At 34.5% G+C, this 27,643-nt stretch overlaps 1 protein-coding gene across 3 annotated transcripts in view; it reads left to right on the forward strand.

The window, feature by feature from the left end:
• Smurf2 (SMAD specific E3 ubiquitin protein ligase 2) overlaps nucleotides 1–27,643 on the forward strand; it is a 106,494-nt gene that overhangs the window by 25,451 nt on the left and 53,400 nt on the right. For all 3 annotated transcript variants that reach the window (XM_076869723.1, XM_077110498.1, XM_077110499.1), the window contains 2 exons: nucleotides 15,916–15,954; nucleotides 22,685–22,793. In XM_076869723.1, the coding sequence (XP_076725838.1) occupies nucleotides 15,916–15,954; nucleotides 22,685–22,793 (148 nt within the window). The remainder of the gene's footprint in view (nucleotides 1–15,915; nucleotides 15,955–22,684; nucleotides 22,794–27,643) is intronic.

Consider the following 27,643-nt stretch of genomic DNA (forward strand, 5'->3'; position numbering starts at 1 on the left):
AATGTATTAATCCAGAGAGATTAATGTGCTAACCCATATAAAGTACCTGAGAAGTAGAAAACACTCAATGAATGTTAGTTATTATTGTGCAGATACTTCTCATGTCCAGTAAAGAGTGTGTGATCATAAGGGCAGGAGTTGAATTTAGGGTGTTTTTGAGTTTCTCTGTTTTTTGTTTATTTTGTTTCACATTTTTTTTGGGGGGGAGGGAGGTGATTAAGTACATTTTGTGTTCTGAATGTATATCATAGGAGTCAGGCTGATTTTCAGATACCAGTTAAGACACATTCCTTATCTGTCCAGGTTTGATAAGGTTAATTCTAGAGCTGTTATCTGGTGCTATCAAGTACCCTTTTCCACTTCTTTTAGAATTTAAATATCCATGTGTCTCTCATGTTTAAAATTCCTGCCTTAGTAAATTTCCTTTAATTTCCACCATTCTTCTTTTCAGGTTGGACTTCTAGAAAAGAACAGCCTTGCTTTCCTTTCTGTGTTTTCACTTCTCATTTAAGCAGCTACTCAGATTTTGTCCATTACTCTTGTAATACTGTTCTTGGTGAGGATGCCGTTCTTAAGTGATTTAACAGACTTTTCTGATTTACTTGCTTTTTCAGGGACACCCAAGACCTAATTGAGTGCTGGTGAAAGTAGGGCCTCTGGGTGCATGTTGTAAGTTCTCCCAAGTCATACAGAGAAAGCCCTTAACTGGGACCTTTAAGAAGCCTGTAAAAGCAACTGTTCTCATCATCAGTTAAACTATTGAGAGGCAGACTCTGAGTAGCTCTTATAATTTTCTAACAACAGTTTAAAAAAATATTTGTGCTAATAAACTTGTTACAACTCTGAATGGACCATTATTTGTGACCCATTTCCCCTGCCATAGTTGTTCTAGTGGCTTTAAATATAAATTTTTAGGTTTGATAATATTAACAGACAGTTCTCTTGTTTTACTGCTCATATCTAACCTGTTGCACCAGTTTGGGTGTGGTGGTAGGAACTAATTTCTTGTGTTTTGGCCAGTAAGCACTCTGTATAGACTTACAGAGTAACTGGCTTTTCTTCTTTTGTGGATTTAATTCGAACAGGATCATATGTTTTTAGAAACTCCCAAAAGGCTGATAATCTCTCAAATGATTTTCTACTTCATGTAGGCAAGAAGACTTTGGAAGCAGCTTGTAAATAAATAAAACAACTTCTAGAATTTTTATTAACTGCTTCATCTGCTTTAACTTTATACTTCGTCTCCTTGGGGCACAAGCAGGTGCTTTTTTCTTCCATTCACCCCAGGTGACCAGCCTGTCATTTTATTGTCCTTTTATAAATCTACTCCATTTACTGAGGTCAGATTTATAACTAGTCTTCATATTGAGAGAGTTTCTGTATGTATGTAATTAAAACATAGGTAGTTTCATGTATCTTAGCATGTGACTTGTTTAATACAGCTCCTTCTGGGTACTTTTTTCACTTGTTTTTTGAGATTCCAAAAAACCCATAACACTTAGGGTTGTTTTCTTTGTTAAGTTTTCTCTATATCTTCCTCAGGGTTTAAGATTACTTTATTTGTTTCCTTTTTTATGTGGTGCTGAGGGTTGAACCCAGTGCCTCACACATGTGACGCAGGTACTCTGTCACTGAGCTATGGCCCCAGCCCCCAAATTCATTTTTTTTTTATAGATTTCAAGTCAAAACTACTGTCAATTCAGCTCTTTCTGTAGTTCTGAATAGGCTTTCCTTTGTTGAGGAAAGTTTGTTTACCTTTTTATTACTATGATTGATTCTCCTAGCTTTTGTTTTTCTTAGTTCTGTTTTTTAATTTGCTTTTTGTCTCCTTTTGCTGTATTATTCTTAAAATTTTGTTAACATAGTGTTCATTTTAACCTTTTTTTTTTTTTTTTTTTTTTTAGTATTGGTTTACCTGGTAGATTTTTCTTTCTACTGCAGTATTATTAAAAAGTCATCTTTGCTGGGCATGGTGGCGCATACCTGTAATCCCAGCAGTTTGGAGGCTGACGCAGGAGGATCTCAGGTTCAAAGCCAGCCTCTGCAAAAGCAAGATATTAAGGAACTCAGTGAGACCCTGTCTCTAAATAAAATACAAAAGAGGCTGGGGATGTGGCTCAGTGGTTGAATGTCCTTGAGTTCAATCCCCAGTATCCCTGCCAATGTTATCTTAAAGATTTTCCCCTTGGACATAAATCTTCATCTCTAAGATAGCTTCTCAGGATATCAGTTGGTTCCCCTGGAAATTTAATCTCTTTGGAAATTTAGGGTTTATCTTGGACTGGTTGTCCCTTTAATTCCAATGCAGTGATACTTGCTTTAACTTGCCTAAGAGTTCTTGTATAATCTTTACAATTTATAATTAGGTTTTGGCGAGAGGTGAAGTTGCCATAGCAGATGAGGGGAGCTCTGTTCTCTCTAGATTTTACTGATAAGTAAATAGCAAAATGTAGTGAAAACAGTTAATTCTGTTATATATTTTATATATCTTAAAATTTTATAGTTTATTATTATTTCTTGGTGGTACTCGGGGTTGAACCCAGATGACATCTCCCACTGAGTCACACTCCATCCCTTTTTTTGAGGGATTTTATTTTGAGACAGGGCCTTATTAAGTTGCCCAGGCTGGCCTTGAATTTGCAATCTCCTGCTTTAGCCTCAGGAGTCGCTGGAATCACTGACATATGTCACTATGTTCGGATTCAAAAAAATCACACATTTTAAATGTGTGAAATGTATTGTCAAGTACACCTAAAAATCATTTCAAAATTGTAGTGGAAATAGTATGAATTTTGAAGTAAGAAATTTGGATTTTAATCTTTTTTCTACTTGGTAGTTTTGAAGTTCTTAGTCTCAGTTTTCTTATAAGGAAAGTTATATCCACCTTATTCAATTGATGTGCTATTAAAAGTCCAGTTTATGTGAAAGATGGTACCTAGAAGATAGTGAGCATCTTATTTACTCACTAAAGTTTTTGTTTTCATCCTTAAGAAACAGACCTCAGACCATTAGAGTAGTGACATTCCAACATGCTGAGAACATAATTCATTTGGGTAAGAGATATTGAGTACTTGATACGTGTCAGGGACTGTGGTAGAAGAGATGTTAAGACATTATTTATAAGGTAGCTTACAGTATGGTATTTCACTATACTTTAGAGATAAACACAATATCCTGAGAAGACTAGGAAAGGAAAATCTAATTTGACCAGGTTAGTAGAGATCTGAGTTAAGATCACTTTCTGAGTAGAGGTTAAACGATGATTGTGCTCAGTTTTTAAGGATTAATAGGATTTATTCAGGTATATAAGCTGAGGAATAATGAAGAGGCATTTTGCATTGAAGGAAAATGATAAGTGAAAGGTACTTGTGGAGGAAATAGTGTGAGATTGTATTGGACATCAGGGACCATATCATAAAGTCCCATGTGTGTTTAGGTGTGTTGGAAAGCCTTGAGGGTATTTACGCAAGCAGGTGAAACAGTCTTGAGTTCTGTGTTAGAAAACTTACTGTAAAGGTACATGGATGATGAATACAGATTAACTTTCAGGTTTTCTTGATGACTGTGTGGATTGATGATGCTGTTAAATTTGAGGGGAAAAAGGAAAGATGAGTTAATATTTAATAATGGGGAGAACCTTAGAAATAGTTATTGAAGGGAAAAAGACTTATTAGAGAGCAAAAATTGAGCACCCAATAAAGTAGTTTTACTGCCCAGCAGGGAACCTGATCTGACAGAGTAGTTTCTGGGAGAGAGAAATGGAGTAGGTCTTTTAAAACTAAACAACCACAAAATGTCCCTGTTCCCTTTTTGGAAAGCAAAATCTCTGCATGTTTTGATAGGCTGGTGATACATATATATTTGTTGACCAGATAAGCAGTGGCTTGTGTATGTGTCTTAATTGAATGTGCCCATGACAAAATTATAGGGTGTAGCTAATTGCCAGTGCATAGACTAACCAGGAATTAAATAAATTAAGCTCAGTACCTCTGTGCTAAGAGAAAACAGTGGTTACTTCTTATTTGAATTAACTCACCAGCATAATACTGTAACATAATCTTTTTAAAAAAGGAACAGATGATTCTGTTTTCTGATAGTTTGTATAGGAGCTGTCTTTATCTGTCCTTAACTTGATCTGGGGTTATGGGGCAAGTTCTGTGTTTCTTGGGGTCATTTACTTTTGAAGGCCTTTTAAGACTCAGTAAGAAGATCCTTTAAGGGCATAGAAATCCACTGTTCCAGACTGGTAGCTTGCTTTAACATAAACCCATGTATGGGCCTCTTGAAGCTTGCCTGTTGTAGCCACTGAGAGGGGGACCTGAAATGAGCCTCTTAAGTGCAGTCCTTTCCAGTGAGGAAAGTTAGCTACTTTGGGGCCATAATACTGAGTGTATCAGGTTTGGAATGATGGTATAGCCATTAATGTTACTGACAAAATTTAGGCTAGGAAAACTAGGGTACTCTGAAACTTCAGAGATAATATCAACAGTAGGGTGTCTGTTTTAAGAGGATGTTATAAAGTTTCTGTTTAACTCTTCCAGTGAAATAAATTCTCCAATGATTTAACAGAAAAATAGGGACTCCCCATGTGTGTTAAGCAATGAACCTACTTCAGTGCCTGCATGTGCAGTAGTTACACTATGTCTTGTATGAGGAATGTCTCTGTCATTTTTAAGATTAAATCATATTCAACAACAATATTAAACCAGAGTTGACAAAAGGGGGAATTTTGGTGTGGGGGGGAGAGAGACAGAGAGAGAGAGAGAGAGAGAGAGAGAGTGAGCGCGCGAGAAGGAGGAAGAGAGAGAGAGAGAGAGAGAGAGAGAGAGAGAAACTTTTACTGGGGAAAACAAAAAATTCTGTGGAAAATCCCACCCAATGAAGATTAAGGGGGGCAGCATCCCAAGGTCAGGGTCGACAATTGGGTCCTTGGGGTAGTGGCCAGACAGACCTCTGCACGGACAAGCCCTCGGACCTAGAGAAGGGTGGGGAAAACACTGACACTGCTGTGCCTAAGCGCCTCTCTGCCCAGCCAGGGAGGTAACTCAAATCACGTTCGAGGATGGCCTGCCACAATTCTCCTCTTCACCATGCAAGGAAACAGCAAGAGTTCTATATTTGTAGAGTTCCTTGACTTGCCTTTTAGTAGTGACTTGTCTGCAATCCAGGAAGAAGGCTCTCTCTAGACATTTAATCTTACTGGCACCTGATCTTGGATTTTCCATCTTCTAGAACTTATTTCCATATAAATAAGTGTTTGTTGTTTAAGTTAATAGACTGTACTATTTGTTTTGGCAGCCCAAGCTAAGATAAACTTCTTGTCAAACTTAGACTCCTTTATTTCTTTCTTAAGGTACTTGCAGCCTGAGTGAATTTCTTTAGAAATTTTAGAGTAGGAAGAATGACAGTTAATATTTATTGAGTATTATGTAGAAGGTGCAAAATGTTTTATGTGTTTCAGTTTGTTTAATCTTTAAAACAACACTGTGAGGTGATACTTAGTGTCCTCATTTTATCCTCATTTTCAGATGAGGGTCTCTGAAGCAAAGTGACATTAAGTAGTTTTCAGGGCATTCTGATCCTCAGTGTTTATGGTGCTTATAGTATAAGTCATACTGTCTCAAAAAAAAAAAAAAAAAGAGAGGTAAAGAAAAAGGAGGGAAAGGGAAATTGCTTGGAAATGAAAGGAGACCCTCATTGTTATGCAAAATTACATATAAGAGTTTGTGAGGGGAATGGGAAAAAAATAAGAAGAGAAATGAATTACAGTAGATGGGGTAGAGAGAGAAGATGGGAGGGGAGGGGAGGGGGGATAGTAGAGGATAGGAAAGGTAGCAGAACAGTTACTATTATGGTATTATGTAAAAATGTGGATGTGTAACCGATGTGATTCTGAAATCTTTGTAATGTTTTGAATAAAAAAAAAAAAAAAGAAAATACAAATGTAAAAAAAAAAATAAAAAAAAAAATAAAATAAAAGAAACCAGGAAAAAAAAAAAAAAAAAAAAAAAGAAAAAGGAGGAAAACTTGGGTGTGGCCCAGAAAGTGATATAGATCTTTCCCTACATATAAACTAAGTATTTAGGCTTCATGGAAAGGGCTAAATACTTGAATCTTAAAATACAATCTTCCTTCCCTTGGTATGTGGCTTCTTTTACTGTTTGGCTTAATTTAGGTATTCTCTTTCAACTTCTTGGACAACCATCAGTTAGGAGTGGGTCCGTTTGATTTATTGTTTTCTTTTCTCTTTATTTTTTCTTTTCTGAGACACAGGCTGGCCTCCAAACTTGCTATTGTCATGCCTTAGCCTTTGGAGTCTGAAATTACAGGCTGGGCTGAGTGGGTCTTTTTGAATGAAGGTGTCCCTTGAAGGAGGTGGTGACTGAGTCTCAATTAGGATCATGTTTGGTCTGCAAACAGCATAGGAGATGCTTAAAACATTGTGAATTTGTAAATGGAAGATGGTACCTTTATGAAAATATTCATTCACAAGTTGGAGAAAATATTTCACAGAACTATGGATTTAAGATATATAGCTAAAATACTTTCAGATAGGTTTTCAAAACATAGCTTCTGTAATGCGTTTGCTATGTGCAAGGTATCAATAGAGTACACACTATGTATTTATCTCATGTTGAATGTGCTGTTTGGCTTAAGTTTAACCTGTGAATCAGATCTTTATTATTATGCCAGTTGAAAGACATGTTAAAATTCTGATACTGTAAGGAAACATTGTTACTATGGCGAGAACAAATAATATCTGCATTTATTATGCCAAAGTAGATTATTATTTTTGTATTGAAAAAGTTCAACTTGCACTTAATTAAAAAAAATCATTTGTATACCCTTGTCTTGTTTTATTCATTAAAAAAAAAAAAAAAAGAACAATTGTGCTAAGCATGGTGGTGCATGCCTGTAATCCTTGCTATTTGGGAGGCTGAGTCAGGAGGATGGCAAGTTTGAGGCCAGCCTGGGCAACTTAGTGAGATTCTGTCTTAAAATAAAAAAATAAAAACAAAACAAAAGAAGGACTGGAGTATAGTCAGAGGACAAGTATTTCTAGGTTCATTGCCTAGCATCCCCACACTCCACACAATTTTTTTTTTTTTTTTTTGACTGGAGATTTAACCCAGAGGCAGTTTACCACTGAACTACATTTCCAGCCCTTTTTATTTTTTAGTGTGAGACAGCTAAGTTGCTCAGGGCCTAAGTTGCTGAGACTGGCCTTGAACTTGTAATCCTCCTGTCTCAGCCTATAGGCATGTGCTTCCGTGCCTGGCATCCCCACCCGGCCTCTCCCAATTAAAAAAAAAAATTAAAAATAAAAACCAAACTTGTTTGGGAAGTTTTTTGTTGTTGTTTTTTTTTAAATCCCAAATCTCCATGTTTATTGAAATTTAAAAAAATTAAAAGGTTGATGTGAGTGGTTTAAAAAGGTCCTTTTAAATTTAAATCAGAACCAATTTTGCCTTTGGTGAAATGTTTAAATGGTGATATTACTTGTTTATTTTTGTCAGGTTTAACCTCATTATGAAAGAACTTGTTTTTAATATGTCATTTAACATACCAATTATATTAAATATCTGCCAGGTACTAAGTTAAACTTAGGAGGCCTAGTTTATTCTGCAACATGCATGAAAGAAATTGCTAAAATTCCTTGATTAAATGTAGTGGTAAAAAAAAAATGTAGCTGTAACATGACATTTAGCTAAATAAAGCATGGCTATTGTGATTATAGAGGTAAATTGCTATATGTATTGAAAGAGTAGAATTACTGATTTTTTGGAGAAGGTCCTTCTGTAACCTAGGTTTCAATAAACAATTTTATGAACCTTGGTCACCAATAATTGCTTTAACCTAAGTAGGATCCTGTAAGAAGGAAGATCAGACTTGGGAGAGTATGCTTCATTCATATGGTGATTAAGACTTTGGGTTTTATTAGACTACTTGAGTTGGAATTTCAACTGTGTCACTTATAGTATAATGTTTTAATAAATCTGTGTCTGACTCTCAGTTTCTTCATCCTAAGAAATATAGATACTAACTTCACAAATGACTGATACACACTTGCACATAGTAACTATTTGATAAATATTATCCAGTGTCTTTATATTCCCTGTTAAAATTGTATTTTATTAAATGTACTATTTAAATAGACATTTTCTAAAAGCATATAAGAAAATATTTTTCGTGAAAATTTTTTTTTGGAATTGGAGATTGAACCCAGGGATACTTTACCACTGAGCTACAGCCCCAGTCCTTTTTATTTGTTTTTAAAAATTTATTTATTTATTTTGATTAGGTATATATGACAGCAGAATGCATTTTGATTGATTTGTACACAGTTGCAGCACAATTTTTCATTTCTCTGATTGTATACGATGTAGCCACTTACCATATATGTGGTCATATGGTAATAATGTCCATCACATTCCACCATCTTTCCTGCCCCCATAGCCTACTCCCCTCCACTCCCTCCCCCTTGCCCAATCAGTGTTTCCCTATTTTCCTGAAAGCCCCCATCCCCAGCATCACTTTTCAGAGAGAACATTTGGTCTTTGGGTTTTGGTGAATGGCTTACTTTGCTTAGCATGATATTCTCTAGCTCCATCTATTTACCTGCAAATGCCATAATTTTATTCTCTTTTAATGTGGAGTAATATTCCATTGTGTATGTGTACCACAGTTTCTTTATCCATTCATCTGTTGAAGGGCATCTAGTTTGCTTCCACAGTTTAGCTATTGTGAATTGAGCTGCTATAAACATTGATGTGGCTGCGTTACTATAGTATGCTGATTTTAAGTCCTTTGGGTATAGATCAAAGAGTGGGATAGCTGGGACAAATGGTGTTTCCATTCAAGTTTTCTAAGGAATCTCCATATTGCTTTCCAGAATAATTACACCAATTTGCAGTCCCACTAGCAATGTATAAATGTGCCTTTTCCCCTATGTCCTTACCAACACTTATTGTTGCTTGTATTCTTGATAGCTGCCATTCTGACTGGAGTGAAATAAAATCTTAAAGTACTTTTGATATTCATTTCTGTAATTACTAGAGATGTTGAAAATTTATTCATGTATTTGTTGATTGATTGTATATCTTCTTCCGAAAAGTGTCTGTTTAGTACCTTAGCCCATTTATTGATTGGGTTGTTTGTTTTTTGGTGTTGAGTGTTTTTTTTTTTTTTTTTAAATATTTTAGTTGTAGTTGGACACAATATCTTTATTTCACTTATTTATTTTTATGTGGTGCTGAGGATCGAACCCAGGGTCTTGCATGTGTGAGGCGAGTGCTCTACTGCTGAGCCACAACCCCAGCCCTGGTGTTAAGTTTTTTGAGTTCTGTATATATCCTGGACAGTGTAGTGCTTTACCTGACGTACATGTGGCAAAAATTTACTCCCAAAATGTAGGCTCTCTCTTCACCTCATTAATTGTTTTCTTTTGCTGAGAAGAAGCTTTTTAGTTTGTGAATCCATCCCATTTATTAATTCTTGATTTTATTTCTTATACTTTAGGAGTCTTGTTAAGGAAGTTGGGGCCTAATCTGACGTGATAAAGATTTGGGCCTACTATTTATTTAAAAAAAAATTTTTTTTTTAGTTGTAGATGGACATATACCTTTATTTATTTTTATGTGGTGCTGAGGATCGAACCTAGTGCCCACACATGCTAGGCAAGCGTTTTACCACTGAGCTACAACTCCAGCCCCTTATTTTTTATTTTGAAAGAGAGTCTTGCCAAGTTGTTGAGGGTCTCATTACGTTATTGAGTCTGGCCTAGAGTAAAATTCTCTTGCCTCAGCCTTCTAAGTTGCTAGACTTAGCGGTATGTGCCACTGCACTCAGCTACTTGTGAATATTTTTACATAATTTCTAATGGCTGTCTAATAGTATTTCAACATGCCATGATTTACTTAGTGGCTTCATTATTGTTAGGCTCATAAGGTTGTATCTGATATTAATGCTCACTGCAACATTTTTTTTTTTTAAACACTGAATCGCTCACTTTTATTTTATTTTATTTTTTTAAGAGAGAGAGAGGGAGGGAATTTTAATATTTATTTTTTAGTTTCCGGCGGACACAACATCTTTCTTTGTATGTGGTGCTGAGGATCGAACCCGGGCCGCAAGCACGCCAGGCGAGCGCTACCGCTTGAGCCACATCCCCAGCCCTGCAACATTTTATAATAATTCTTTTATTTGTGAATCTTTGTGTAGTGTATCTGTGGTACAGATACACTAAAACATGTAAAAATTATATTGTCTCTAAGTTTTCTGTAGAACTCAAATTTCATTTTTATTTCATGTTGGGGTTGAAGTAGAGGTTGTTTCTTGGAACAGAAAGATCTAACTTGTTGTATGGATGATCAGAAAAGGTGCATCTTAGAATATATTTGTAAATCACTGGGGTAACTTGCTGAAATTCATATTGAAGTGTTATTCTGAATTTCAGTTTTATTTTTTCAATGATAATATAAGTTCAAAGAACATCCAGAGAAATATGGAGATGTTTACTCTATTAAAAAATAGTCTATACAACTTTTGAGTTGCAGAAACAGTGTTATACAATCTCTTTTTGTGGGGCAAAGGAAAATAGGATGTCTGAGCTCCCCCTCTTTCTTTTTTCCTTTCTCTCAGGCAGTCTCATTCCAATCAGCAATGTAATTGGAATGCAGCTCCATTCTGGAGGAGGAAGGGAAATTTTTGGCAAGGAGATGCTGTGCAGTTGGGAGCTTTATTCACATTAAGTACAGACAGTCATTCATTATGAATCTAGCTCAATAAAAAAACAGCATAGAATTTTATTCCTACAGCTGGAATTTACTCTGTTCTTATTACCTGGTGTTTTGCATGTAGATAATTCCTTTTTCATGCCCCCCCCAAAAAAAAAGAAAGAAATTGTTGACTTAATTTAAATGATAATATTTATTGTCAACTGTACTTCTGCAGATGGTTTTATTGCTGCCTCAAATAAAATACACAAAAGAGATTTTACAAAATTATTAAACGTTTCTTGAGGAAAACAAAACAACCAAAGGTATTCATGACAAAATATTTGAATTGTAGCTGACCTGTGAGTTCTAAGGGCAAAGGATCATGTCTTATTTATCTTTGTAGCTAAGGAATCTATTCTAGTACATGGCACAAAGTGAATGTTCAGGAAATATTGAACGAAAAAAATGTAGGAAGCACTCTACCACTGAGTCATAACCTCAGCCCTCTTTTTTATGTTTCTTTAAGAAGACAAATAAAAATAAAGTTAAGAAATGTAGGAAGTATCCCCTTCTCATTAAGCATCTCAAGATGATTATTGCTGTATTCATGTGAAATAAACATTATCCGTATACTTTAGCATAGCTTATCTTAATTTATTCTTAATCATTTCAAATCATTTATCTAAGAATGGGCAAGTGGGCTAAATACAACAAGATAGGTTTTGGGAATGTAGACTTAAGAGTGAAAAATACTTTGAAGGAAGATAATAACATGATCAAAGTAGTATTATAAATTTAATGTACTGTGCATCTACAGATGGTTTGAGACATTGTCCCTAGTGAATTCTGTAGCTGGTGAGGCATTGTGTTCGATCCTCAGCACCACATAAAATGAATAAATGAAATAAAGATATTGTCTCCATCTACAACTAAAAAGTATTTTAAAAAATGAAAGAAACATAAAAAAGAAATAAAACCTCCTCCAGACTGCCACTCCTCCTGAGCCTCAGAACTCCCTTAGTATTACTTTTGATTATTAAAAAAAGTCTATGTACATTCCTCAGAATAATCTCATACACATTCTTAATTGAAAATTCATTATTGTGAAGTAATCAGGAGTTGTCATATTGAAATTCATAAATTTTTTGAGCATTTCACTAAACTCCTATAATTGGTACTTATATGGATGAAAGGCCACAGAGCTGTTGGTGTAGTCTCTGAGATAAATCCCCAGGAAACCAAAACAGTTCAGTAAAATCTGTAATGTGTGAAAATAGTTTATTTATACAAATAAATAAAATTACCAGTTCTTAGATCATGTTTGGTAATCTTCTTTTTAAAAATTACAAATAAGAGTGTTTGCTTCCAGGGCATAAAATAATTATGCAAAACTGGCTGGAGCTGATGAGAATCCAGCATTAAGGATAGCAGTTTGACAATTTTGATAATTTAATATTTTAAACTAAGTCTTGTTTCTTTTAGGACCCTGATGTTATCTTTCCTAGTCTCTTAATTAATAAAATACAATTTCTCTTCACAAACTTTCAAACTTGTTTTAATGTTCATTTTAATTTTTTAATTGCCCTTAACAGCATCTGATTTGTGATTTTCAAAAGAAGGTATTAAACATGACCTGAAAGTGTGTTTAAAATAGATTTCATAAGTCAAAATCATGATTATATCAGAATTGGTAATTTATCCGCTATATAGTTTAAAAAATATCCTGTTTAATGAAACTATTTTTGAGTTATTTTGGAGTCAGTTTCATTCATTCTGTAGATACTGAGTGCTCATTAGATGCCAGATAAAAAGAGATAAGGGAGACATGATTTGTACAATATGGAGTTTGCTATCGCCATAGTTATAAAGAAAAATTTAAACTTAAAAAATTATAATGAAATGTGAAAAGTGCTTGTCATAAGTATGGGGAAAATACAAGTCTGTCAAGGGTTAAGAGAAACATGCTGTAAAAGATTTCCTTCCCTTTTTGAGACTTAAAAGATGAGCAGGTGAAGAAGCCTGGCGGAATGTTTTTGAGACAGTGGAAATGGCATCTCAGGGCTGTGGTCATGTGAGAAATGGGAGTGCCTCTGAGAAAGTGAAAGTTTAGTATGGCTGGATTTTATACTTGGGGATTTGATGGGGAGTTTTGATGAAAAAAAATGAGGACAAAGTGGTAATAGAAGCCAGAGCTTTTTTTTTTTTTTTTTTCCCTTATATTTATTTATTTTTATGTGGTGCTAAGGATTGAGCTCAGGGCCCTGAATGTGTGAGGCCAGTGCCACGAAGCTAGAGCTTTTGAAGGGCATTGAAGCCAATATAATTTTGGGTCAGAAGACCATTCTTTAAGGATGGGAGGAAGGGAAATGGGTGAGAGCACATTTTTAGAAAGATCACTTTGGGTCAAGTATGTATAACTGGTGGGGGTGAGCCTTGAGGCAGGAGACTTAATTAGGAGGCTATGGCAATTTTCTAGACACTAGTTGATAGTGACCTTGAACTAAGGTGCTGTGGTACTTGTTCTAGAGAGAAGTGGACAGATGAGGGATATGTCAGAGAGAGAATTGATTAGAATTGGTAATTGCCAAGAGATGGGGGAGAGAGAGGAATAGTGAAGGTTGCTGTGTCAGTTTCTGACTTGGGCAAAAGAGAGGAAAGCAAGGCTGTTTATTGAATGAAACTGGAGGGAGGAGCAGGTTTGGGGGCAGAGGAGGATGGTGATTTCATTTGTGAACATATTTAGTTTTGTGGACTTGAAGTTCAGGATATAGCTAAGATTTTGGTTTTGAGATTGAGGTATCATTAAAACCATAGAGTAAAGGAGTAAAGACTCAGGAGAATATATGGAAAAGTGACTCTTCAAAATTATATTTCTTTTTTTTAATATTTATTTATGTATGTATCTTTTTTAGTTTTAGTGAATACATTAGTTTGTTTTTATGTAGTACTGAGGATCGAACCTAGTGCCTCATGCATGCTAGGCGAGCACTCTACCGCTGAGCCACCATCCCAGCCCTTCAAAATTATATTTCTAGAAGGAGGAAGAGTGTTATCAATTTGTGAATTCTCTTCCAGGAAAGTTAGGAGTTCCTTTTCCTAGAAAAATACACATACTGATAGCAATTTACATATAATTACAAAGTTTACCAAAAAATGGGCATCTGTAATCCTCGGGTTATGGAGTAAAAAGAGAGGACCTGGGACAAAACCCTAAAGAACCTCAACTTTTATGGATGGAATATAAGAAGATCTGGCAAGGAAGACTTAGAATGAGTTTTATGCACTATATGAATGTGCTTTTAAACAGAACAAAAAGAGAGCTTCCAGAAGAGAGAGTAGTCAATAATGGTAAATGCCTCTGAGGGTCCGGCGTGATAAGGAATGGAAATATCCTTTAGATGGATTTAATAATTAGGTCCCTAAGCCTTTGGAGAAAAGCATTTTGTGATGAGGGAATAAGACAAATTAAGTGGATTGAGGTGTTGGAATGAGGTAAAGAAGTAAAATCAAAGTGTAGACAGTTCTTTTGAAGAAGTATCATAAGAAAGGGAACAGGTTGCTAGAGGGAAACTTGCTTAAGACTTGAATAAATTTAAATGCTGACAAGTGGAGGCAAGGTAGATGTGCGAGGTGGCACTCGAGGTCCCTGAGAACATGGTAGAGTGTATATGAGATCTAGAGACCGGAGAGTGGGCATTGTAAGTGAAAGGGGGGAAAAAAGTATGAAAAGAGTAAGTTTGTGACAAGAAATTAGAGAAATTTTCATTTTTAAAAAATTTCTTTAAAATAGGAATTGAAATGGTTTCACTTAATGAATTATGGGATGGGTCGTAGCTTAGAAAAATCATTGCCTCATTAATATCAAGGATTATAATTTTGGATTTGAATGTATGTTTATATGATGATAAAAATTTGGGGAGAGATTCTTTTGAATCCAGTTTGTAATTTGGTATGTCTTAGGTATAGCTCTGGTTTCCATGATTTTTTGTTTTTAAAAACTTTTTAAAAACATGGTCTGAGATTCTGACAAGTAAATCATTGTGCTTACTTGCTATTTCATTTATTTACTGATAACATCTGTTTTCGAAATAATATTATTTATTTATTTAGAGAATTTTAATATTTTATTTTTTTTAGTTTTTGGCAGACACAACATCTTTGTTTGTATGTGGTGCTGAGGATTGAGCCAGGGCCGCACGCATTCCAGGCGAGCGCGCTACTGCTTGAGCCACATCCCCAGCCCCAAAATAATATTATTTATATTTCTAAAGTGATTGCTTAAATTTAGACTTTTCCCCAAGTTTATTTTGTCAAATGAGTTTTATACTCTAAACTTCCAGTAATTATAATTAATGAAACAGATCACTAAAACTGCAAATAGAAGTGGATACAAATTAGCCGTACATTACATATATATTGTATAGATTTAATTAAGAATATATGAAAATGGACCTTTTTCTCTAATGAAGTTGATTTAAAGACATGTAAGTTTATGGCTCTATATAACTAGCAATTTTTAATTTGAAATATAATTTATATACTGTAAAATTTATCCTTGTAAAGTGTTCAATTCAATATACTTTTAATATACTCATGTACTTCTATTTAAGTAATACTTTAATGCAAGAAAATTCAGAATTGTGATCTCTAGCTTTAATATACTAATTTTAAATTTTAAAAGATTAGGCCCATCATGTTATTGAGCTGATGATTTAGGGGATGGTAATTTATTTCTCCTACAAAGTTTCTGTGGCATTTTGATAGTAACAACATGTTATTTTTAAAATGTCATGTTTGTCTTGTGTATGATCCTCTTAAATGTAAAATTATTTTATCCTTAAAATAGATATGACAACCTGAATTTATGTATATTTCCCTTAGAATTATTTTTCTCATTGCCATTGGATTTTTTTAATAGGTCTTGATGAAGATAGGAATTGGATCTTGATTAAAAATATCAGATTTATACATTTCTTGCCCTCAGCTGTTACTGGTGATCATTGCTAAAGTTGCAACCATTGCTGTTCAGCTGTCTTTTGTTTGTTAGTCTTTAATGAAAGTTTGTGGTCATATTTCATACAAGCACTGCAGTAAGGGTTTAATTATCCACTGTTGTTTTCAGTGTTTTAAAATGAAACAGTGCAATCTTACCATTTTATTTTAATTTTTCCCATGTATTTTTTTGTTTCCTTTACAGTACTCTGTGCAAAAAACTTGGTGAAAAAGGATTTTTTCCGTAAGTAAATTAACTTTAAATATAAATCTTGCATATCTTTTGTAAATTTTTTTAGGTAATATTTTCAGAATTGCCTAGTTTAGGAATTTCTCTATTCAGAGATATACTCAGTGTTTTTTTAAGATTAAATTATTTATTTATTCTAATTTGTTATATATGTCGGCAGAATGCAATTCATTTCATATTATGCATATAGAGCTTAATTTTTCAAGTCTCTGGTTGTACACAAAGTATTTTCAAACCATTCTTGTCTTCACTCAAGTACTTAGGGTAATGATGTCTAACTAATTTCATGTCTTTCCTACCCCCATGTCTCCTCCCTTCCCCTCCCTCCCCTTTCCCCTATCTAAAGTTCCTCCATTCTTCCCATGCTCCCCCCCCCCCAACCCATTACCATTATAAGTCAGCATCCTCATATCAAATAAAATATTTGGCCTTTGGTTTTTTTGGGATTGCTTACTTCTCTTAGTATTATATTCTCCAACTCCATCCATTTACCTGAAAATGCCAAGATTTTATTCTCCTTTAATGCTGAGTAATATTCCATTGAGTATATTCACCAGAGTTTCCCTATCCATACATCTACCGCCTCTGGGTTGGTTCCACAATTTAGCTATTGTGAATTGTGCTGCTATAAACACTGATGTGGCTGTATCCCTGTAGTATGCTGTTTTAAGTCCTTTGGATGTAAACTGAGGAGTGGGATAGCTGGATCAAATGGTGGTTCCATTCCCAGTTTTTCAAGGAATCTCCATACTGCTTTCCAGATTGGCTGCACCAATTTGCAGTCCCACCAGCAATGTATGAGTGTGCCTTTTCTCCCCATATCCTCATCAACAATTATTGTTGTTTTATACTCAGTGTTATTTTATGAATGCTTTGGTTCAAAGCCATTAAGCATCACATTTTTCTAGGGGATTTTGTGCTTTTTACCCTTAATCCCTTTCCTTTTATTTACCCTTACAGATATTTATATGAATGTGTGTATATGCAGATGTGTGTAATACATGTGAAAGTTGTGCATATTACTAGGTTTTTAGAAAATTTTTAAGAAAATATTTTTTGAATACTTTTTTCTTTTTTCACATTTTGTAGGGAATTTTACCAATAAATTTTAGAATTTAATGGGAGGTTAAAAAAAAGTTATTGAGCCTTCTTAGAATTTACAGAGTTGTAGGAATGAAATCTGTCACATTTGATTGTAGATTGTAGATGTGCTTATGTGTAGTGAATTAACTATGAATATGGCAAACAAGTGGTTGTAAAATTTTTTGTGGCTTTCTTTAGGGTTAAGTTTTGTGAGAGAGGATTGGGAAGTACCTTTTTTGTGTGAAAAATCTTACCCTTGTAATTTCATGCTTTACAATAGTTATTATTGAGTAAAAATGACACAATTTTTAGTAAAAATGTCTTACTCAACAGAATTTTATATGTAAAATATTTGAAATTAGAAACAGAAGCAATTCATTAGATTTTAAAATTTAAGGCCTGTCACTCAGGAAAAACACGCTGTGTGTACAGATTTGGTATGGTATAATTTTCAGGTGTTTGAGTGTTTTTTTTTTTTTTTTTTAAAAAAAGCTCCTGATATGTTTTTTTTTTTTTTTTTTTTTTTTGGTACCAGGGATTGAAAACTGGGGTACTTAACCACTGAGTGACATCCCTGACCATCTTTTTTATGTTTTTTATTTTGAGACAGGATCTCACTAAATTGCTGAGGCTGACTCTGAACTTGGGATCCTTCTTCCTCAGCCTCCTGAGCTGCTGGGATTACAGGCGTGCCCACTGTGTTTTAAAATTATACTTACTTTATTCCACATGGAATAAAATTCCTAGAGTAGAACCTGAATTGAGGTTTTAAAAATAACAATCTATAAAGTTACATCTTTTCATGTGCCTTTGTGTTTACATGGGAAAGCCATTTAATAGAATAATTTGAAACATAGGAAGAAAATTGCAAGCAGTCTTTAATTCAGATACCATGAGCTCTTGATCATACAAGATGTCACAGCAAGGGGAGAGCTCAGCGGCCATAGAACTCCCCGTCTCTCCTTGCGGCCACCAGTTTATAATTTATCATGCTGCAATCAATGACCCACTTCCTCCTTGATACTAATAACCTAATAACCAAGGTGAGCTTTTTTTCTTAACTTTCCTTAAGGTTGATCTGATAGGATTTATCCTAGTAAAACTGCAGAGCAGCAGATAAGATTAGATAGGCTGGTGATAAGGAGAAAAGGGATGAAGTGAGGGAGCACTCTTACAGCTACTTCTGTACCTTCTAGGACATCTGCTATGGCTTGAAGATAAAACCTTCAATGTTGTCTCTCAACCTTCCTTTTCAGATTCATTTCCTTCCGCCATAGTCCCAAGGCATGGCTTCTTCAATAAAATGTCCAGATAGTTTTCCTTGAAAATCTAGAGGAATCTTACTTCAATTCTTTGTAAGCCTCTGAGAATTGAGTGCAATCCTTTATGGGACCTTCCTTAAGTTGTAGTTGAAAGAAAGAAGGCTGTCTTCCTTATTCATTAGTGTAGGCAGTAAAAATGATAATTTTAAAAGTGTGAACCTGGGCCTGGGGTTGTAGCTCAGTGGTAGAGTGCTTGCCTAGCATATGTGAGGCACTGGATTCAATCCTCAGCACCACATAAAAATAAGTAATTAAATAAAACAAAGGTATTGTGTCCATTTATAGCTAAAAATAATAATAATTTAAGAAAAAAGAGTGAGATTTGCTATAGGGATAATAAGATCAGGGAAAACTGTGATTATTTTTAAAACTCAGAATGGGAGATACCTAATGGCGGGGGAAGGGAAACAGGAGAGCTTATCTTAGGCCTTCAGAAAGGAGTCAGCCAGGGGAGGAAATATCTTGCAGATTCACACTGACCATGGTTCTAGATCTCTGCTGTGATAGATTCACACCTGTATTTTGGGATATTTTTGACCTCTTTATAAGTTGAGACTTGTCCACATTAATTTCAGAGAAAATTGAGTTTGTAAATTTTTAAATTTGAATATATGATTGATCAGAAGCAGTTATTATTTTTAAATTTTTTTTTAGTTGTAGTTGGACACAATATCTTTATTTATTTTTATGTGGTGCTGAGAATCGAACCCAGTGCCTCACACGTGCTCTACCACTGAGCTTCAGCCCCAGCCCAGAATGCAGTTATTATTAATAGTAAAACATAGGTAAGTTTTGCTTGTGATTTAGTTTAAATTGTGTTCAATGAGAAAAGTAAATTTTACTATGGAAAATAACTATGGAGTGAGGAAATAGATAAATATTTTTTTACTATGTTGAAAAAAATTCTGCCATGTATTGTCTTTTGTAAAGTAATTTGCATGTGAGATACCAGTTGTTCCAAGGCTTAATAACTGTTAATTACCTTGCTAGCAAAGTTTTGTTAACTCATATTTTGAAACTGTTTTCCAGATCATTGTCTCTTAAAAAAAAAAATACTCCCCCCTTTCCCCAAAATTTCAGCAGGAAAATTTTCAACCATGAGGAAACATGTAAATTCTACTACTGTTAGTTTTATCATGTATCTATCCATATGTCCATTATCTATTTTCTTTAGAGATATTGTCTTTGTTTTCTCTTTCTCTCTCTCTCTCTCTCACCAGGGATTGAACCCAGGGGCGCTTAACCACTGAGCCACATCCAGTCCTTTTTTATTTTATTTAGAGACAGGGTTTTGCTGAGTTGCTTAGCACCTCACTTTTATTGAGGCTGGCTTTGAACTCCTATCCTCCTGCCTCAGCCTCTCAAGCTGCTGGGATTACAGGCGTGCATCACTGTGCCTGGCTATTTTTTTCTCTTTTTAATGCAACATTCAAAAAATATTTTTGTGTAAGATGATGTATTAAAATATTTTATAGAAGCCAAATCAAAGTCATTCAGAAGCAAGATGTGTTCGTTAAATGTTTTCTTTTTGTCTTTATTCTATCAAAAATAAAGTTTTGTTTCTTTTGGAAAGAAATCCAATTTTAAGTTAAAATACTTATTTCAGGGCTAGAGGTGTACTCAGAGGTAGATTGCTTGCCTAGCATGTATGAGGCATTGGGTTCGACCCTCAGCACCATATAAAAATAAAAATAAATAGTCTTGCTTCTCTAGAACAACTGCATATATATATATATATATATCATTATTCTTTCCATTCACTGAGTACATTTGTGTAGTAAGGAGGTTCTTGAAATTATGGGGAGAACTGAGAAGTTTTTAAAATGCAGAAAACACTTTAGCCACTTTATATTTACCACTAGAGGTCTCACTAGTGTCAGAAAACTTGATCACTTTTGTCCACATTAGAGTAAGTTTACTCTCAAATTTTTGTAGAATAACAATCAGGTTGAAACCCAGGTGTTTTTTTTTTTCTTTTTTTTTCTTGTTTTTTTTTGTGTGTGTGTGTGTCTAGAGCTTATATTTTGGTTTGTTGTGTCATTTAACAAAAGAAAAACAAAGGCACCCGGGACTCAGACTTTTCTATTTCATTAAGGATATGGATGCCACACCTGGAGGTTTGTGTGGAAATAGTTATTTCTCTTAATCCTAAATTCTCTAACTAATTAAATAACACCCAAAGGAAAAGCCAGAAATGTGATTTTTGTTTGCTTTTGTTTCCATACGTGCATACATTTATATGTTTACTTAGTAGAATCAAGAGAACAAGTTAGAGTGGACTCTTCCCAGAAAATACTTAATTGCTATTGAAGGAAGAGGTAAAAATATTCTTCCATTAAACACTTTTACAAATGGTTAGGTATTACTGAAATAATATGAATAGGATTAAACTTTAAAAGTAATATAATTAAATAGATTTAATATCCTAACTTAAGTTTTTTTAAAACTTAATGCTTAAAGTTTGGTTTTTCCCTTGTTTATTTGAAGGTGACAGATCATGGAGAACTGGATAAAGTGATTTTTTTCTTTTTGGGGGGCAGGGGTGGGGTACTGAGATGAAACCCAGGAGTACTTAACCATTGAGCAACATCCCCAGCCCTTTTTAATATTTTATTTAGAGACAGGATCTTGCTGAGTTGCTAAATGCCTCTCTAAGTTGCTGAAGCTGGCTTTGAACTCACGATCGTCTTGCCTCAGCCTCCTGAGCTTCTGGGATCACAGGTGTGAGCCACTGTGCCCAGCTTTGGATAACTGATTTCTGTCTGTCTATGAATCTTGAAAAATTAGATCTTAACTTAAAAAATTACTGTAGATCTTGAGATGCAAAATTTTTCCAGTTATCAACACCTACTAGCATTTTGTTCTAGTGTTTTCAGCCTTTTTCATGAAGAAGTCTGCTCTCACTATATCTAATGTCTAAATTGTCATTTTTGTTTCTTAAATGCTTTTAGTTCCTCCTCTGATTTTCTTCTTTTTGTCGAAAGCACCACTGACTGTTTTTGTGGTGACATCTTTAACACTAGTTTCTTATTAATAGAGTAGGTCTTTTAACTGTCATTTCCTATCCCTTTTCATGTGATTTCCCTAATTCCAGGCTTCTCATCCTGCTGTAGGATTATATAACAACTTCCCAGAAATCTCTGGGCCTATGATCTTTCCTTTCCCTAGTCTACCCTGAATACTACTAACAGAAAAATATGACTGTATTTACAGCCATGCTCAAGAACTTGTAGCCTTGCTGATAAGCTAAATTATTCCAAACCTATTTTCTGACTTTTAAGCTTCTCTTACTAGTTCAGTCTTATCTCTCCAAATAATACTTACTTTTAGCACAAATACCTTGTTTAGATTTCTCTAAGCCCTTTAAATATTATTATACCCTCCTTGGCATTCTTTATTTACTATTTAAATAATAAAGCCCTATCACCCTTTATATACTATTTGAAGTTGAACTGTCCTCCTGGTTTCCTGAGCTCTTACTTGTTGTACTTATTGTTTAAACATGTGGTAAATGGGAAGTATAGTGGTTGAGAGCAAGTATTCAAAAGCCAGCCTGCATATGTATGGGTTTAGAATCTAAACTTCAGACTCTGAAGTTTAGCACACTTATTACTGTGGGCTAGTTAACGAATCCTTTGGTGCTTCAGTTTCTTTATCAGTAAAATAGGGATAATAACAGTATCTACCTCATAGGGTTATTATGAGGATTAAGGATATATATAAAGCATTTAGAATATTACCTGATATAGTATTATAAGTGTTTGCTATTTTAATCAGTACAGCCAAACACTTGTTTTTGTTATGTTTTATATATCCATTATGACAGTAAGCTCCTTTATGGCAGATTTTACCCTTCTTGTTTAGTCTGTAATTGCTCATGGTTAGTTATCCAGTAAAATTTGTTGGTTAATTTGATTATCTGTAGCCCATGTTCTTGTGTGAAAACCTATATTTAAAGAACTCTAAGGAGCTACCAAGGGAGCCATTTGGAAAGGGTGAGCCATGAACCTTCCTGAGGTCAAAGGGCTGGTAATAGTCCTTGGAAACTTCCACATTATGAGGTAAACTCTATACTTTGGTACTTTAATTGAGAATGTTTTGAGGCAGGAACAAGAAAAAATATACTTTTGGTATTTGATGTGGAAGTGACTTTAAGTGGCTTAAAGTAGGCCACTTTCATCTGTAGCTGAATGTTAAACTTTTGAAAAATAATGGAATAATCTTTTGTTTTGTAGCAAATGGTAATTTTTATGTAATTAATCTTTTATCTTACATGGTAAAATATTCTTTAAAACACTAATCTTCCTCTTTCTTCACAGGCCTTCCTGATCCATTTGCTAAAGTGGTGGTTGATGGATCTGGGCAATGCCATTCTACAGATACTGTGAAGAATACACTCGATCCAAAGTGGAATCAGCATTATGACCTGTAGGTTTAAATGATTAACTTGAAATAAAATACAGAATTAATATTATATGAAAAGAATCATAGAAAATTGTCTGAGTTAGAAAAGGTATAATTTGGTGTTCACAGGAAAGGTACAAAACCCAGTTCCTGGAAAGGTGCTTTGGCCTATTAATACCTGGTTTTGAAAGATGCAGTACCCCTAAAAAGCCTGTGAAGAATAAAATGGCCAGGCATAGTGGCCTATAATATTAGCTACTAGGGATACTGAGGCAGGAACATTGCAAGTTTGAGGTCAGCCTCAGTAATTTAGTGAGATGTTCAGCAACACAATGAGATCCTGTGTCAGAGTTTAAAAAAATAAATAAAAACAATGGGGATATAGCTCACTGGTAAAGCATGCCTGGATTCAATCCCCAGTACCAACAAAAAAAAAGGAAAACTGGCTCATAATATAGAACCTCCCCCATTTTCAATGAAATAAAAGTATTAATTTACTCTATGCCAATTAAAAGTATAGAATTAGGAATCAGAATTGCTTCTCTGGGTGTCTACTTTAAATTATATTTTAATCATAGTATATTCACCTTTTAAAAAAGGCACATGGTACTGTAAGGTTTTTAGTGGAAAACAGTATTCTCGGTCCCATTCTCATTCCCGATTCTCAAACTAACTGCTTTAATGAGTTTGGATGTTTATTCTGATATTTTCTTCTATTTCAAAATATTTTATAGCATCTCCATTTTTTTTTTTTTTTTGTTTCTGGTTTTAGATTTTTTTTTTTTTTTTAGAGAGAATTTTTTTTTAAAAAACATTTATTTTTCAGTTTTCGGTGGACACATATCTTTATTTTTTTATTTTATGTGGTGCCGAGGATCGAACCCAGCGCCCCCCACATGCCAGGCGAGCGCATTACCGCTTGAGCCACAACCCCAGCCCTGGTTTTAGATGTTTTAAGATTTCCTACCTGAGAAGATGATTAAGCTTTTAAAACTAATACCACTCATCCCCACTCCCATAATGATACTCATTTGCCCCTTCCTTTCTCTTAGCTCTGTAGTAATATGAACCTTTGTAGTTAAATCATTGTTCTGTGATTACATGAATATGATTATGTAAATATTCAGAGCTGTATCACATGGTGTACAAGAATTATTTTTTCTGTCTTGACCACTTTTGTTTCTGAAGTTAATAGTTATCTCTTTCATTTGTCTTGTTTTCTGTCTCATTAATTAATTCCCAAATTCTGCTATGGAAGTAAATATCCTCACCATACATTCAGTCCTATTAGATATTCCATTGGATTTTTCTTCTTGGAGATATCCTTCCAGGGCCCTCTGTCCTTTTACTCTAATCTGGTTTGGTAGTTCTCTAAGAATTGCCTTGCAGTTGTCCTGGGATTTGCCTTTGTCATTATGTCAGGAATTGCCTTTGTTTCTTCTAGCTCCAGTGACTTCCTCTGTTTTGCTTACTCCCCTGTTTTGGTGAAGTCTATCTTCCACTGTCATTTTGAGAGTGCAAAAATAAAAAAAATTTTTTGAGATGTGATCTAATAATATATTTTGCCTTTTTACCTGATAGTTTGGGTATAGACTGTAAGGTCAGATATAACTTTTTTTTTTTTTTTTAAGAGAGAGAGGGAATTTTTTTTAAACATTTAATTTTAGTTTTCGGCGGACACAGCATCTTTGTTTGTATGTGGTGCTGAGGATCGAACCCGGGCCGCACGCATGCCAGGCGAGCGTGCTACCGCTTGAGCCACATCCCCAGCCCCAGATATAACTTTTGTTCCAAATTTCAAATTCATTACTCCATTATCTTTAAGGTCTAGATTAGCATCAATAGAAATATGTGAGCCACAAGTGGGAATTCATCTGTAATTTTAAATTTTCCAGTAGCCATATTGAAAAACAAAAGCAGAAGAAATTAAGCATAATATATTTTATTTAATTTCAGTGTCTAAAATATTGACATTTTGACATACACTCAATATAAAATATTGAGCTATCATATCATATATTGTCTTTGAAATCAGAGGTTTATTTTCTCTCTACCTAACATCCCACTTCAGTTTGGTCTAACCACATTTGAAATATTCACTAATCCCATGTGGCTGGAATAGCATGGGTTTTGGATTAGTACAAGTTTAGATTATTGCTAATGGCATCCTAATTTTGGTCTTTTGTGATTATTGTGTTTTTTTTTTTTTAACATTTAGTTTTTAGTTAGACACAGTATCATCTTTATTTTGTTTATTTATTTTTATGTGGTGCTGAGAATTGAACCAAGGGCCTTGAGACATGCTAGGCGAGCGCTCTACTGCTGAGCCACAACCCAGCCCTGATTATTGTTTTTCATATGAAAAATTTTAGGGCATTTTCTCTATTCCTCTGTTGCTAATGCTTATTATTTTTCTTAAAAAATTATAGTGATCTTAGTGGGTATGAATTGATAACTTCATTGTGATTTTAACTAACAATGTTGAGCATTTTTTTTTTTTTTTTTTTTTTTGGTATTGGCAATTGAACCCAGGGATACTTTACCACTGAGCTACATTCTTACATCATCAGCCCTTTTATTTTTCATTTTGAGACAGGGTCTTGATGAGTTACATAGGGCCTTACTAAGTTGAGAGGCTAGAGTTGAACTTGGGATTCTCCTACCTCAGCTTCCTAAATTGCTGGGATTACAGGTGTGAAGCCACTGTGCCCCACTGCAATATTGAGCAACTTTTCATGTACTTCTTAGATTCCTTTCTGTGTGTGTGTGCATGTGTGTGTGTGCTGGGGATTGAACCCAAGACCTTGCACATATCAGGTAAGCACCTCACCAGTGAGCCACATCCCCAGCCCTAGATTTCATCTTGCTTGTTTCCAAGATACACCTTGAAAGGGAAAAGATCAAGGAAATGCTTAGAATCATTTTGCAAAATCTTTACCTTAAATTGGCTAAGTTTACAAATTCTGATAATTATATTTTAGCCAAAAATCTTTAATGTAGATATCATATTTTGGTCTATATGATAATGTTATGTTTTCATATAGAAGTATCCCTCATGACAGAATGTCCTGAGGCTTATTTATAAATCATATATTTTTCGAAGAAGTTTTAGTAGAACCTAATAGAAGCCTCTGTTTAACTTTCAGTTATAAAATGATTGACTTTTATGTGCTATATGTTATATTGAATGAAGTTTCCTTAAATTGAGAACAGATACTTCACTAGGTGTAAAAAAATTATTATAGTTCTGATTCATTTCTGGCTCAGGATATTTGGACAGAATGTTTGAGACATGTACACTTAAGCAATATAGTACAATTAATAATTTTTAGTAATTCATAGTTTGACTATTTTCCAGAAGGTCTATAATTACCAAATGTGTATTACAGCTTAATGTAGAGATTTCCAATCTTTTCACATCATAGTGTACATAAAACCTAAATAGAATTTCTCAAAAGAAGAAACACAAATGGCCAACAAATATGTGAAAAAATGTTCAGCATCTTTAGCAATCAGGGGAATGCAAATCAAGACTACACAAAAATTTCATCTTAACTCCAATCAGAGTGGCAATTATCAAGAACACATATAATAGTAAATGCTTGTGAAGATGTGTTGAAAAAGATACACTGATACATTGTTGTTGAGACTCAAATTAGTACAGCTACTCTGGAAAACAGTGTGGAAATTCCTTAAAAACTAGAAATGGAACCACCATATGACCCAGCTATCCTCCTCCTTTGTATTTGTCCAAAAGAACTATAGTCAGCATACTGCAGTGATATAGCCACTTCAGTGTTTATTGCAGCACAATTCACTGTAGCCAAATTATGGAATCAGCCCAGATGTCTGTCAATAGATGAATGGATCAAGAAAATGTGGTATAATGGAGTTTTACTCAGCCATAAAGAATGAAATGATGGCATTTGCTGGTAAATGAATAGAAATGGAGAACATCATGCTAAGTGAATTAAGCCTGACTCAGAAAATCAGGGAATGTATTCTCCTATATGTAGAAGCTAGAGCAAAATATGGGAAAGAAGGTTGGCCAGGGGAATTAGATATCATAAATGTATAGGGAAGATCAGTGGAGTAGAAGGTAGAGAATGAGGAGGGAGGAAGAGAAAGGGAAGGAAATATGGAATGAATTTAATAAAATCATGTTACATGCATATATAAAGGTAACAAAGGGCATTTTGCCTTTATGCATATTTAGAAAGTACCAATCAAAATTAAATAAGCAGCTAAAGGAAGACCAGTAGAGTAGAGGAAGGAGAATAGGGGGAGGGAGAAGGAGAGGATCAACCAGGGTGGGGAGAAAGGGGATTGAAATAAAATTCCTTGCATGTATGATTTTGTCAAAATGAACTCAACTACTATGTATAATGCTTTAATTTTAAAAAACTCCAAAACTTAAAAATTTTTTTTTTTTTAAATTTCTGATACCTTTAAAATCGGTATTTCAGCATATGTACAGTTCAGGCCAGCTAGTTGGGAAACTGATTTAACATGTTTTTTTTTTTTTTTTAATGTTTGGTTTGAGGTGATTTATTTGTTTAATGCTTGATCCTGGTTCTGGAATTTTGACGTAGCATGCAGTAGATACATACCAAGATATATGTTATAGATGTGTTGGGAAATTGGTGTTTGTGTCTTGATTGATATTTTAGTTCATATCTTTTCATTTGTAAGCATTGGAGGCCAAATTCAAATTGACTTCATTTTTAGAAAAGAAATGATTGGTTTGTATAATTAAGAACCCTGGGTGGACATTCTTTAGGTATAGCTGGATCCAAGGACTCAAGTATGCCTTCCATGTTCTTATTTAAAAGTTTTAGCCCTCATTTAAGTGGTTTATACTTTTTTATATAGTA

Source organism: Callospermophilus lateralis, chromosome 11 (genome assembly GCF_048772815.1).
Source record: "Callospermophilus lateralis isolate mCalLat2 chromosome 11, mCalLat2.hap1, whole genome shotgun sequence".
NCBI lineage: Eukaryota > Metazoa > Chordata > Mammalia > Rodentia > Sciuridae > Callospermophilus > Callospermophilus lateralis.